This window comes from Podarcis melisellensis (assembly GCF_964234715.1).
Source record: "Podarcis melisellensis genome assembly, chromosome: 18".
NCBI classification, from domain to species: Eukaryota; Metazoa; Chordata; class Lepidosauria; order Squamata; family Lacertidae; genus Podarcis; species Podarcis melisellensis.
This window is the reverse complement of record NC_138536.1, coordinates 622,711-636,470: the sequence shown is the minus strand read 5'-3', so window position 1 is coordinate 636,470 and position 13,760 is coordinate 622,711. Positions and strand designations below refer to the sequence as shown.

General features: G+C 51.8%; 2 protein-coding genes across 2 annotated transcripts in view; one reads left to right on the top strand and one right to left on the bottom strand.

Annotated features, from left to right (window-relative positions):
• CPAMD8 (C3 and PZP like alpha-2-macroglobulin domain containing 8) overlaps window positions 1–7,884 on the top strand; it is a 48,375-nt gene extending 40,491 nt beyond the window's left edge. Inside the window, exons 36-43 of the mRNA XM_081895358.1 lie at window positions 357–444; window positions 593–667; window positions 1,762–1,867; window positions 1,950–2,060; window positions 3,313–3,525; window positions 4,626–4,706; window positions 5,614–5,783; window positions 6,554–7,884. Of these exons, the coding sequence (XP_081751484.1) occupies window positions 357–444; window positions 593–667; window positions 1,762–1,867; window positions 1,950–2,060; window positions 3,313–3,525; window positions 4,626–4,706; window positions 5,614–5,780 (841 nt within the window). The 3' untranslated portion in view covers window positions 5,781–5,783; window positions 6,554–7,884. The remainder of the gene's footprint in view (window positions 1–356; window positions 445–592; window positions 668–1,761; window positions 1,868–1,949; window positions 2,061–3,312; window positions 3,526–4,625; window positions 4,707–5,613; window positions 5,784–6,553) is intronic.
• Window positions 7,885–8,719: 835 nt separating this feature from the next.
• On the bottom strand, window positions 8,720–10,336 carry F2RL3 (F2R like thrombin or trypsin receptor 3). Its single transcript, XM_081895753.1, has 2 exons — window positions 10,193–10,336; window positions 8,720–9,906 (listed from the first exon to the last, which is right to left on the bottom strand). The coding sequence occupies exons 1-2, from the start codon at window positions 10,296–10,298 to the stop codon at window positions 8,834–8,836; spliced, it is 1,179 nt and encodes a 392-aa protein (XP_081751879.1). The 5' UTR covers window positions 10,299–10,336; the 3' UTR covers window positions 8,720–8,833.
• Between the last annotated feature and the right edge of the window lie 3,424 nt (window positions 10,337–13,760).

The following is a 13,760-nucleotide window of genomic DNA, read 5'->3' as shown; positions in this document are numbered from 1 at the left end:
GGAGCTCACCCCCTCATTGCGGGGATTCGATCCGCCGACCTTCTGATCAGCAAGTCCTAGGCTGTGTAGTTTAACCCACAGCGCCACCTGCATCCCTAGATGGATGGATGGATAGATAGATAGATAGATAGATAGATAGATAGATAGATAGATAGATATAGATAGATAGATGAAAGATAATATTTTGGAAATGTACACCCAATTTTTCCCCCCTTTAATTTTTTTGGTGCCCCCAAAGCTAGAGCTTGTTTAGCTTATACGTAAATCCGGCACTGATGGGACCCCCAAAATCCTTTCTTCCTTCTCTTCTCCCCTCGACCTCCCTCTCCATGGACCCCCGGCTGCCTCTGGGGCAGATGGCTGCATTTGGGGTCTTCCAACATGGCCGTCCTAGAGGTCCCCCTCTTCTCGGGCTTCCGAGCCGACCTGGAAAGTCTGGAGCAGGTAAGCGCCCGCCCCGGCTGCGCGCCCTGGCTGTGCATCTCTGGGGTCTCTGGGGTCATCTAGCCCAACCCCAGGCAAGTTGGGGGCAGACCCAGCCGCCAGGCCCGGCTGACCCCTTTCTCCCCCTCTCCTTTTCCTCCTCTCCCAGCTCCTCTCCAACAAGCAGATCGGCCTGAAACGCTACGAGGTGGACGGCCGGAAAGTCCTCTTCTATTTCGACGAGGTGAGTTGGCAAGGCAGGGGAGGCACCACTCGGAAGGCCCTGCCGGAAGCGGGGGGAAATCCTGGGGTGGGGTTAGGGGGGGTGGCCCCTTTTTGGAGGAAATGGGGGATTTGGAGGGCTGGACCCCCCCCAAAAGAGGAGAGGGCCTAAATTTCCGTTTGGACATAGGGGAGCAGCTTTGGTTCACTTTTTTACTCTTCTGGGTAGAATTCCTTTATAATTTTATTTTCCCTTTCCTCATTGTGCAATTATTTCAGTGACAAACAACCTCTTTACATCATCACTCTTCGACTTCCCTCCTTTCTGCACAATTACTTATTTTATATCTCCCCCCCCCCCCACGGCGTCTCTGATTCAAATCTAATTTCCCATTAGACTCCCTTTTAGTTTAATTTCTCAACGGCACAAGTTTAAGCCGGGCTAATGTTTTAAGTTGTCAGCATCTTCAAATAATCTTCAAATAATCAGCATCTTCAAATAATCAGTAATTCTCTCTCCTTGGTTTCTTATTCTTCCGGTACATTTTGCCATTTCTGCATATTCCATCCATTTTCATTGCCCGTCCTCCGTTGTTAATTTTTTTCCATGGGGTACGGTTTGTGTGTGTTCCTTCTCGCCCCCCCAGGCTGCAATATATCACCAGCTAAACATCGCAATATACCGATACGTCACTTCAAACAGGTTTGGGATGATAAATCGATATATCGTCCTAACGCACGTCACAATTCGCAATATATTGCCAGGTTAAAAAAAACCATTTAACCCATATTACGACATGGATTTCAAACGGGTTTGGGATGATAAATCAATATATCGCCCGACCCTACTAGAAACTAGCCTAAGGTAGAAATAGTATATTTTAAAAATGGCAGCTGTGGCTCCGCCCCCGTTGGCCCCCGGCCCCACACACCCCAGCATGTGGCCCCAGGAACATCACCCGCCAGCTTCCGAACACAAGAGGCGGCCCTATTTTACGGAAAGGTTGTGGGTTTGGGGTGGCGAGCCCCTCCTACAGCTGCTCCCCCCTCCGTGGTGGGTTGGCGGGGGCCGCATAAAGCGGCCCTCGGGACCTCACCAAATCGCCTCCTCCCCAGATCCCCAGCCAGTGCGTGACCTGCGTCAAATTCGTGGCCTTCCGGGAATACGTTGTGGGGAAGACGGCCCCTGTCCCCATCAAAGTGTACGACTACTACGAACCAGGTACGTCGGGCCCACCTGTGCCCCCCCCGCCCTCCCCCGCCACTGGCAGCCCCCTCTTCTGACCCGCCTCTCGCACCCACAGCCTTCGAAGCCACCCGCTTCTACAACGTCAGCGAGAACAGCCCCCTGGCCCGGGAGCTCTGCGACGGACCCCTCTGCAACGAGGTGGAGAGCGGCGCCAGCCACTGGGTCGGTGAGTCCCGAAGGCGGGCGGGCGGGCGGCTAGTCTCACAGGTGTAGCCCCTTCTTGTGCCTGCCGGGCTCAGAAACGCTGTTCTGCCTTTTTCCCCTTAAAAAAACCCAGAACGGCTTAGAAATCTCGGCAGTAAAGGGCAGGCGCTGGCACGGCACAAAAGGAAAGGGAGGGAGGGAGGAGGAGGAAAAAGGAAAGGTGGGCCAGTGGTTAAGTTTGGCAGCGGGTCTTTCGCTGGGGGGGTCACAGGGCCAGATCAGAACGGTCCTATACAGTGGGATCTTGGTTCTCAAACGCTTTGGTTCCCAAACTCCGAAAACCCAGAAATAAGTGTTCCAGTTTCCGAACGGTTTTTGGACGCCGGACGTCCAACACGGCGGTCGGCTGTTGCTTCTGGGGCGCCTGCGCCAATCAGAAGCAGTGCCTCGGTTTCTGAACATTTCAGAAGTCAAACTGACTTCCAGAACGGATTAAGTTTGGTGCTTTTGTTTTCACTCTTTATTTTGCATTTTTGTTTTGGAGGCATTTTCGGTTCATTTGTTTCTGTGACTGCGTGGAACCCAGTTCAGCTACTGATTGATTGATTGATTGATTGATTGTGTGACTGTGGACATGGATAAAAGCCCCCCATCCAAACAATGACTATCATCAGTGCAGGGAAGGAAAAAAAATTAATTTTCATTTCTATCATCTACAATACCGACTTATTTATTTTATAGCACAGCACATTGTTTATTGCTTTCATTCTATGGATTAGTGGTCTCATTAGATAGTAAAATCTGTAAAATTGCTCTCTTAGGGGCTGTTTTTAAAAGCCTGGAACGGATTATTCCGTTTTGCATGATTTTCTATGGGGAAGCGCTGTCTTGGTTTTGGAACGCTTTGCTTTTGGAACGGACTTCCAGAACGGATTCCGTTTGAGAACCAAGGGACCACTGTATTATTACTATTTATTATTATCAATGTTCTGGTTAGATAGTAAAATTCATGTTCATGTTCATGTTGATGTCTTAGGAAATTGCTTTTAAAAGTCTGGAACGGATTAATCCGTTTTGCATGGGAAAGCAGTGCACCTTGGTTTGAGAACGCTTTGGTTTTGGAACAGAATTTCCATAACGGATTAAGTTTGGGAACCAAGGGACCACTGTATAAGAGGGAAGGTGATCGCGCAGGCAAACTTCCTGCCTGGCAGCGGGTTGGACTAGATGACCGCTGGGGGACCCTTCCATGGTTTCTCTCCCTGCCTGCCCAGGTTTCGTCCACACGGGGCTCTGCAACAGCCTCTCGGGCTGCCAGGAAGAAGGCTACTTTGAGCAGTGCGAGTGTTCGCGGGATTGCGGCTCCGGCGGGGACCCCGTCTGCGGCTCCGACGGACTCGTCTACCCCAACCACTGCCAGATGGAAGTGGCTGCGTGCGGGAACGGCACTCGGATCGAGCAAGTCCCCCTGGCCCAGTGCGTGGCTGGTAAGTTGCCCCCCCCCCGATCTTCCGGATCCCCTTGACGGGGTGAGCTCCCATTGCTCGGTCCCTGCTCCTGCCCACCTAGCAGTTTGAAAACACAAAGTGCAAGTAGATAAACAGGTACCACTCCGGCGGGAAGGTAAACGGCGTTTCCGTGCACTGCTCTGGTTCGCCAGAAGCAGCTTAGTTATGCTGGCCACATGACCTGGAAGCTGTACGCCGGCTCCCTCGGCCAGTAAAGCGAGATGAGCGCCGCAACCCCAGAGTCGGTCATGACTGGACCTAATGGTCAGGGGTCCCTTTACCTTTATTCTAGCTGTGGTTTCAACCACAAAGCCTAGGGCTTTCCGATCAGAAGGTCCACGGTTCGAATCCCCACAATGACAGGGTGAGCTCCCGTCGCTCGGTCCCTGCTCCTGCCCACCTAGCAGTTTGAAAGCACGTCAAAATGCAAGTAGATCAATAGGTACCACTCTGGCAGGAAGGTAAACGGCATTTCCGTGCACTGCTCTGGTTCGCCAGAAGCGGCTTAGTGACCCGGACAAACTGTCCGCAGACAAACTCCGGCTCCCTCGGCCAGTAAAGCAAGATGAGCGCCGCAACCCCAGAGTCGGTCACGACTGGACCTAATGGTCAGGGGTCCCTTTACCTTTACGGTGTTTTAAATTTGTTCTTAGCCGCCCTGAGCCTGGTTTTTGAACCAGGAAGGGTGGGGTATAAATAAAATTTATTATTATTATTATTATTATTATTATTATTATTATTATTATTAACCGCGGCCATTGCCCTAGGAATAAGCTACATTACGGACTGGAGAATGGCTTGATGTAAATAGCTGCACCAGGCACCGTGAAATCTTCTGACATTCTTATCATTTCTATACCAATGGAAGTCAAGGCCTTCTGCATGCCAAACAGGTGCTCTTGTCACCGAGCTAAGCGCCACCTTCCCCTCAAAAGCCTTTCAAGATTCCAGTCCTCAGGGTTTCCGAATCGAGAGGCGGCTTAAATAGGAGCACGGGAAGCTGCCTTGACGTGGAGTCGGACCAGGATCTGGCTCCACACTGACCGCACTGACCGCACTGACCGTGTTCCTCTCCGCAGGCCAGAATCACCCGGGAGAGACAGAGCCTGACTTCCGACCTCTAGAGCTGCCTGGTGTCTCAGAGCAAGAAACCCCAATCGGTGAGACCCCTCGACCACTGGATCTCTGCTTCTGGAGAGATATATTTGATATCTATCTATATCTATCTATCTATCTATCTATCTATCTATCTATCTATCATCTATCATCATCTATCTATCATCTATCTATCTCATTTTTCTATCTCTATCTATCTATCATCTATCAATCTATCTATCATCTATATCTATCTATCATCTATCATCTATCTATCTATCTATCTATCTATCTATCTATCTATCATCTATCTATCTATCATCTATCTATCATCTATTTATCTATATCTACCTATCTATCTATCATCTATCTCATTTTTCTCTCTATCATCTATCTATCTACCTTTCTCTTTCTATCTATCTATCTCATCTATCTATCTCATTTTTCTGTCTTTATTATCTATCATCTATCTATCTATCTATCTATCTATCTATCTATCTATCATCTATCTATCTATCTCTTTTTAATCTATCTATCTCATCTATATTTATCTCATTTTTCTATCTCCATCATCTATCTATCATCTATCTATCTATCTATCTATCTATCTATCTATCTATCTATCATCTATCTATCTATCTATCTATCTATCTATCTATCTATCTATCATCTATCTATCTATCATCTATCTATCTATCTATCATCTATCTATCTATCTAATCTATCCACACACACATTTATATCATATCATAATCATTCTTCCAAACCGTTTTGCGCTACAGTGGGACCCTGGTTCCCAAACGCCGAAAACCCGGAAGTGAGCAACTACTGGCAAAAAAAAAAGAGAGCGTGGGAAAGATTAGAAATTTGGAAAAGTAACCCAGGAACCGTATTCCTGGTGCTGGTTCCCTTTTGGCTCTGGGGGTGTGTGTGTGTCCTGGCCCCCTTTGACCCCTTTTCTCTGCCTTTCAGAGGAAGCCCCCACCTCCCAGCTGGACTTCTCTTACTACTCATACGAATATGAAGTCGACCCCTACGCCATGTCGGAAGGGGACGCCTTTGAGCTGACGGCCCCCAGCAGCACCGCGGCGGCAGGAGGGGGCCGGTTTCAGGGGACGGCGGTGCCCACGGGGGAGTGAAGGGTGAGTGGGGACCCCGGGGTGGGGCGGAGGGGGGGCAGGGGCTCGTGACATCATCGCCCCCCCCTCCAGCCCACAGGGCAGCAGCAGCAGCAGCCAGGAGCCGGCTGGATTTATTGACTATTTCGAGAAATATATTTACCTCTTAATTGGGAAAAAAGAGGAAAGCCCAGGGCCGGATTGAGGTTTGATGCGGCCCTCAGCTCCTGAGCGTAATGGGGCCTTTTATAAGTCCAACTGTCCTTTGTCAACAAAAAATTGTTATTAGGGGAAATAATTTGATTATACTATAACTGAAATAGGAATTAGTAATTATTAGCTGTTATTATCAGGCGGAGTAATTTGATTCCGTTCTCATTTCAATTATTATAATTATTATACTGTTACAGATATAGGAATTAGTAATTATTAGTTATCAATCAGGGGAGTAATTTGATTCCATTCTCATTTCAACAACAATAGTAGTAGTAATAGTGATCATCATCATCTATTAATGAAATGGAAATTAGTAAATATTAGTTGTTATTATTAGGGAGACTAATTTGATTCCATTCTCATTTCAATAATATTCGTTGTTGTTATTTTAGACTATTACTGATAAAGGAATTAGTAAATATCACCTGTTATCACTAGGGGGAGTCATTAGATTCCATTCTCATTTCAACAATAGCAATTAGCAATTATTTGTCATTATTAGTAATATGGATTACTTTGGAATCAAATTGCACCTCCTAATCCCTTCCTTCTCCCCCTTTCTTTCTCTTCTCCTCTAGGGCTCTCTTCCCCCCAATCCAGCAGAGGCTGCCCCACGCCGGAGACCCAGCCAGGCTTCTCCCTCTCAGTGCCAAGCCGAAGCCCAGCTGCCCCCCAGGCAAACTTTGCCCACCCTGCCCGCCCCCCCGGCCCTCCGTGCCAACCCCTTGCGCCACACCAACCCAGGAGCTTTTCTGCCGCAGAGGTGGAGCACGGACTCCCTCCCTCCCCAGCCAAGCCTCGCTCGGATCCGGACCCTGCTTCCTCCCCACCCCACCCGGCTTTGAGAGGCAAAGGTGGGCAAGGGGAAGCTGCCTGCCCGTGCCCGGCAAGATCTCACGGCACCCTCAAGACGCTCCCCGGACCTCACCCGCCCGAATTGCCACCCTCCGCCAGAACTTTTCCGTCTCTGCTTCTGTCGTGCTGCGGCGGGTCAGGCTGGATGACCCCCGGGGGTCCTGACACCCAACTCTGCAATCGAGAAGCCAGGGCTAGGCTTGGGGGGTTTCCTGCCTCCCCATTCCCACCAGATTCCTGGAATCGGTCGTTCAGGATGTTCCCTTCCTTTCCGTTCTGCATTTCCGTCCCGCCTTCCTACCCGAATGCTTGGTGTATAAACCTGCCTCGTGAAAAGGGCTTTTTTCCAACCCACCTGGGGGTGCCAAACAAGCCCCTTCCCCTCTTGAACCCACAACCCCTCGCTTTTCGCTTTAAAAAGAGCGGGGGCCACAGAGAAGAGGTTTCCCATATTGTTGGCAGATCCCGAGATACGAGCCACAACTTGGGGATTTTCTCTTTTTTGGAGGGTGAGAAATCAGCCTCCCCCCCTTCCATGTTTTTTTATTTGCACAAACACCCCCCGCAACAATCCCAGGGTGCCAGGACCCCCTGTGCCCCACTTCTGAGCAAGGCAGAATGTGCCCCCTTCGCTCAGCGGCTACCCAGAACCCTTTTGCTCTGCTGGTATTTATTTTGGAAACGGCTGTTCCGCCCGTCCAGGGTGTGGGGGGGTGACCAAGAGGGGCAGGCGAACCCCACCCCATGGCATCCGGCAGCCCCTCTCGCTTTCTCCCATTTCTGCCCTAGACCGGGGACCCCCCCTCTTCCGGCATGACCAGCTCCTGCACCCCAGAAGAGCTGGGAGACCCCTGCCCTCCCTCTCCCCCCAGCCCCATTTCAGTAGGGCAGCCCACAAACCCGAGGCACGCGAAGGGGGGGGCTGCGGACCTTGGCACACATTTCGGTAGCGAGTTTGAGTGTCCCGGTTGTGGGCAGGTGGGGGCACGGGAGAAGAAGTTTGATTTAGATGCTGATAAAATATTTTATTAAAAACCAATGTCTAAAAATCAAATGGGGCCTCTCGTTTCTTTCCGGAGAAAGGCAAGGGTTAAGACTTTGGTACAAGCCGGCGTTCTCGTAGGTCCGTTTGACGAACTTTTGCCTAAAAACGACGGAACGGCTTTTCCAAATCTTGGGGGTGGAGGAGAAGGTCGCCCCAAAAACCAACAAATGATTTTTTTGTTTCTCTGTGTGACTGCATCATGTATCGAAATTATCCAGCGCCCGTTGCGAATCAGGTTTGCGAACAAAATCTACAGGCTTCCCGCTGTTTGAAAAGGAGAAAATAAAAGCTGCGTTTTCAGCTGAATTTGGGGGGCCATTTGTGCTGAGCTATTTCCATGCGTTTGTTTTTTTTAATTGCCACCTACCCAAGTTCTGAGCGAAGTTTGTCCCTTTACAATGCAGCAGACACGTCCAATCGGTCGATCGCAATCCACTGGTCGATTGCAGGGTCAATCCTGGTTGATTGCGTGATCCTGATTGATCACCCCCCCCCAAAAAAACCACTCAGCAACTTTGGTCAATCCATTGAGTAGATCACTGCCAGCTTTGTCATAGCGGGAGAGTAGATTGCAGTCTCTTGGGAGTTGGACATGCAAGGCAGTACAGGAAATTGTGGGGGTATTTTTTGGGGGGTGGGGAATCAATAAGTTATGATACTGTATTGTACAGCTCTGAGGGCTTTCTGGTGGTTCCCTCCCTGCAAGAAGCCAAGTTACAGGGAACCAGGCAGGGGCCTTCTTGGTGGTGGCACCTGCCCTGTGGAACTCCCTCCCACCAGATGTCAAGGAAATAAACAACTACCAGACTTTTAGAAGAAATCTGAGGGCAGCCCTGTTTAGGGAAGCTTTTAATGTTGAATATTGTATTTTCATATTCTGTTGGAAGCCGCCCAGAGTGGCTGGGGAAACCCAGCCAGGTGGGCGGGGTAGAAATAATAAATTATCATTGTTTTGTTTTCATGCCAGGGCCTGGGAGCATTTCGTGGGCAGCGTCTCTTTGCTGGTTTTCATGGAGACGGCCGAGTCCTTCCTTGCGCCGAAGATCCTCCCCGCCACCTTGGCGCGGAATTCCTCTGAGGCGTAATAGTAGACAAAGGGGTCTACGCAGGTGTTGCCGGCGCTGGCGGCCAGGGCCCCCATGTATGCCACGTAGAGGGTCCCTCGGGCCCCGGCGCAGCGGCTGGAGTAGTGGAGGAGCAGGAGGACGTGGCTTGGGGTGTACAGAGCCACGACCGACGCCACCACCACGACGGTCAGCTTGATGGCGGTGGCGTAGCGGTCCCCTTTCCCCGCCAGGACCCGCAGGGTGGCACCCGAACACAGCACCATGACCAGCAGTGGGGCCACGAACCCGCCGGCCACCAGGGCGACAAAATAGGGGCGGAAATAGATGGCGTCGTCCTCGGCGGGCAGGGCGTCGTGGCATAAGACGCGGCCCGTGCCCAGCAGGGGGAACGACTGGCGCCGCAGGGCCAGGGGCAGCGCCGAGAAGATGGCAGCCCCCCAGGCGGCGGCGCAGGTGCCCGCCGCGAAGGCCGGGCTGCGGAAGGAGCGGGCGAGGAAGGGGTGCGCCACGGCCAGGTAGCGGTCGGCGCTTATGCAGGCCAGCAGCAGGAGCGAGCAGTACATGTTGGCATGGAAGGCGGCTGTGTTGAGGCGGCACATGCCCTCACCAAAGGGCCAGTGGTTGCCCAGGTAGTAGTAGGCGGCCTTGAAGGGCAGGAGGAGGCCCAGGAGGAGGTCGGCGGCTGCCAGGTTCATCAGGAAGACGGTGGACGGGAGCTTCTCGACGCGCGTGGCCAGGACCCAGAGCGCCAGGGCGTTGGCGGGCAGCCCCACCAGGCAGAGCAGGGCGTAGAAGGAGGGCAGCAGGAGGGTGGTCAGGGGGCTGTCCAGCTGCGCCTGTGAGGACGGGGGCAGGACCAGGAAGGTGGTGCGGTTGAGGGTCACCTGGGCAGAGGGGATGGCACGGGGGCACAGGCCAGGCGGCGGGCGCTGGGGGGCCTCTGTCCCGTTGGGGGTGGCATAATCTGGGGAGGCGGAAAGAGGTTGGGTTAGTGGTGTTGGCACCAAAGCCCACTGCCCTTGTCCTGTCAAGTGGGGTTTTCAGAGGGGGGCACCACCCCCCAGCTTCCGTGGGGCAGCAGCTGCGTGATTTATGTTTGAGATATCTCTGCGAAATTTCAAGGTGAAAAACTCAATAAAATTATTTTCAAGAAAAGGAAGTCCCAACGCCTGTCTGCCGCAGAACCCAATAATCCTGCACCCTCCTGCCCAGCTAAAAAGGGGGGCTGGGGGGTCTTCCTTGCCACTTACCATCGTAGTCGTCGGCCGCCGCAGCCTTCGCCGGCTGCCCGCACAAGAGGAACAGCGTGAGCAGCCGGAGAGGCAGGCTTGGCCCCTGCGCTCTGCACAGATGCATCCTGCTTCGGAGAAGTCGCTGCTGCAAGGAGCAACATCCTGGCTCAGCCTCTTAACTCCAGGAAACACTCCCCACCCCAAACCCAGTGACACTGCAGGGTCGCCCCCCCCCCCTTGCAACTCCCTTGCACGCAACAAAAGTCTTATATTCGGCAGAGGAAGAGCCTGTGCCAGATGTTGCTCAGACCACAGCTAATCTCCCCTTGGTAGAATGACGGTTCCCTGTAGCTTTGCTTCTCGCAATGAGGGAACCGCCAGAAGGCCCTCGGCGCTGGACCTCAGCGTCCGGGCAGAATGATGGGGGTGGAGACGCTCCTTCAGGTATACTGGACCGAGGCCGTTTAGGGCTTTAAAGGTCAGCACCAATACTTTGAATTGTGCTCGGAAGCATACTGGGAGCCAATGTAGGTCTTTCAGGACCAGTGTTCTATGGTCTCCACTCCCAGTCCCCAGTCTGGCTGCCGCATTCTGGATTAGTTGCAGTTTCCGAGTCACCTTCAAAGGGAGCCCCACGTAGAGCGCATTGCAGTAGTCCAAGCGGGAGATAACCAGAGCATGCACCACTCTGGCCAGACAGTCCGCAGGCAGATAGGGTCTCAGCCTACGTACCAGATGGAGCTGGTAAACAGCTGCCCTGGACACAGATTTAACCTGTGCCTCCATGGACAGCTGTGAGTCCAAAATGACTCCCAGGCTGCGCACCTGGTCCTTCAGGGGCTCAGTTGCCCCATTCAGGACCAGGGAGTCCCCCACACCTGCCCGCCCCCTGTCCCCCAAAAACAGTACTTCTGTCTTGTCAGGATTCAACCTCAATCTATTAGCCGCCATCCATCCTCCAACCGCCTCCAGGCACTCACACAGGTCGCATGCTGGGCATGCAGAAGGCTGGCACGCTGAATGCCCAGCAGCCCCTCCAGCCCGGAGCAGGGAATGAACGAAGGAATGAATGGATCTTTATTTGCGCCAGCCACCAACCATTGCAATAAAACAATTCGATATACAAAGAATAGAAACAAAAAGTCAATTCTATAAAATACATTTTAGGGCAGGCATAACCAAACTCCGGCCCTCCAGAGGTTTGGGACTACAATTCCCATCATGCCTAGCTAACAAGACCAGTGGTCAGGGATGATGGGAATTGTAGTCCCAAACATCTGGAGGGCTGGAGTTTACCTATGCTTGTTTTGGGTTTTGAATCAACGGTCAAATAGTGGATCTTATTCTGATTGCCCCGGCTAAAAAACCTTGCCACCTTTGCTGTCACCTGCTCATCTTGATCTGCCAAGAGGAAGGACACAGTGGCAGTGGCTGGGTGAGCCGGAAGGGACGGAAAATAAAAATAACATAATGGAACGTCACGAGCACAGCACCAATCATATAAATACTGGGCAAATTGTCAGTAAAACAATCCGAAACGCATCATTGTGCCTAGAGGCTAATCTTCCCTGGTAGAATTACGGATCTGGCGCAAGACACTGAACTCTTGGCTTTGCCTAAACTCAAATCCCCCCTGCTCTAATATTCCTGGTGCTGGAAAATCCCCAAAGCGCCGGGACACTTCTAGCCCCACCCCAGAGATTCCACCGGGGATGGAAATCGAGACGTTCTGCAAGCCAAGCAGCTGCTCTGCCTCTGAGCTTATGGCAATGGCTCCAGAAGTGGCCCCGGGTGCAGTTCCCAAAGGGGTGAGGGTCCTGAGGCAGCGTCCTTCCGCAGGCCGTCTCCAAGGGGCATATTGGCGAGGGACGGAGACCAGCTGCAGCTCTCCCACCCCCCTTGTTATAAACATCCTTCGCGTCCCCACAAGGACTTGTCCTTCTGGTGCTGATAAGCTCTAGGAAATGACCTCGATGCAGAGAAATGGAGGAAGAGGAAACTTCTGGCAGCAGATAGCAGCCCACGAGCGGCACAGGAGACCCCCGCGTGTGGGGGAGAGCTCTGGGGCCAGGCAGCCCCTTAAATCGGTGGCAGCGAACCTATGGCACGTGCGCCAAATGGTGCACTCGGAGACCTCTCCGTGGGCACACGCGCCGCCATCACCCCAGCACCAAGTTCGCCAGATTTTTACGGTGACAACCCTGTGTTTTCTTCCTTCTCCAGATCGAGTCCAGTGTGACCAACTTGTGTCTTTCCGGCTTAGACTGGTTAGATTGAGGAAATCGGGAGAGGAGGGTATTGGAACGTCAAGAAAGCGCGATAAAATAAATCCCGTGCCCTGCGTGAAACACTTGAGAAGACGAAGAGGGACGACGGAGGACAGCAAGCAGCAGCGTCCGTTCTGAAAGTATGACAAAACGACCAGCATGCACACAAAAGCAAAAAGCGTATTAATTGTTCCAAACTTTTGCCTTTCAATAAAAATCGCGTTTGTTGAATGGTTTCTTTAAATGTAAAGGTTCATCATTGTTCCACCCGATGTGTATGTCTTTAAGGAGCCAGAGCAAGATAACGAGACCCAGCTTTACAGCTGTGAAACACAGCAGGTGTTGGTGAGTTGCATTGATTAAGGTGTGTCAGCATTTGGGTGTAGTATATATAAGGAGCAGAAACCTAGCTCTCCCATTACCCTGGGGGTTGGGTTGGTGGTTGGGTCTGGTTTGTTGTTAATGTATTTAAGGAGTTTTTGTTTTTGTAATTAAAACCTTGTTTAAGTTATTTTTGAGTCCCTTTCTTTTTTAATGCATAGTCTCCCCAGCAAGCTCTCTGCAGCGCTACCAAACTGCAAAGAGCCAACAGTATAATTGGAAGCTCTGTTATTGTGGGGGTTTTTTGTGTTAATGTGTGAGCTGTTTTTTCTCCCTAAACTAAAACCTCAGTATTCAGGTTAAATTGCCGTGTTGGCAATAATGAAGTGGGTTTTGGGTTGTGGTTTGGGCGCTTGGCCTGTAAAAGGTTCACCTTTAATATCTTCCCTGAGATTCCACCCCCTTAAACTGGTGCAACCGTCTTCCAGTCTTGTCTGTGCAGAGATCGGGTTCTCCCTCTGGGAAACTCGCACGCAGAACCCATCTCCCCTCAAGGGCTGGAATTGGGAACATTGCACCCGGTCCCCAGAAGGGGGCCCTCGGGCGACCCACGCCCCTCGCACGGGGGGCCCACCGCCTGTTCCGCGGGGGAAGGAAGAACGCGAGGGAGCCTCTGGCGTTTTCAAAATTAATATTTTATTTTTACTTGATGTGCAAATAAATAATTTCTTTTAAAAACTACATTCAAAGAGTTGGCAAAAGCAAATACAAAGGCGGGAGGAAGCCGGGGGGGTGCGGTGGGGGAGGGATAGAGGAAGAAGGAAGAGAGATCCTTCGGAGATGAAATAAAAATTGAAATTTAGAAGGAAAAAAAACCCAGAAGCATTGTCTCTCACGTTCTCTGCTACGGACAGATCTTTCCCGGCTTCCGGAAGCGCCCCCCCCCCGTTGCCTTGCTGACGCCCCCCCCCTGGAGAGATGGACGCTTTGCCCGCCCA

What these genes read in the sequence shown, in the direction of transcription:
- F2RL3 (XM_081895753.1), bottom strand. Translation starts at nt 10,298, where the DNA reads ATGCATCTGTGCAGAGCGCAGGGGCCAAGCCTGCCTCTCCGGCTGCTC. An exon ending in GGCGGCCGACGACTACGATG is followed by an intron (nt 9,907 to 10,192) that starts GTAAGTGGCAAG and finishes CCGCCTCCCCAG; the next exon opens with ATTATGCCACCCCCAACGGG.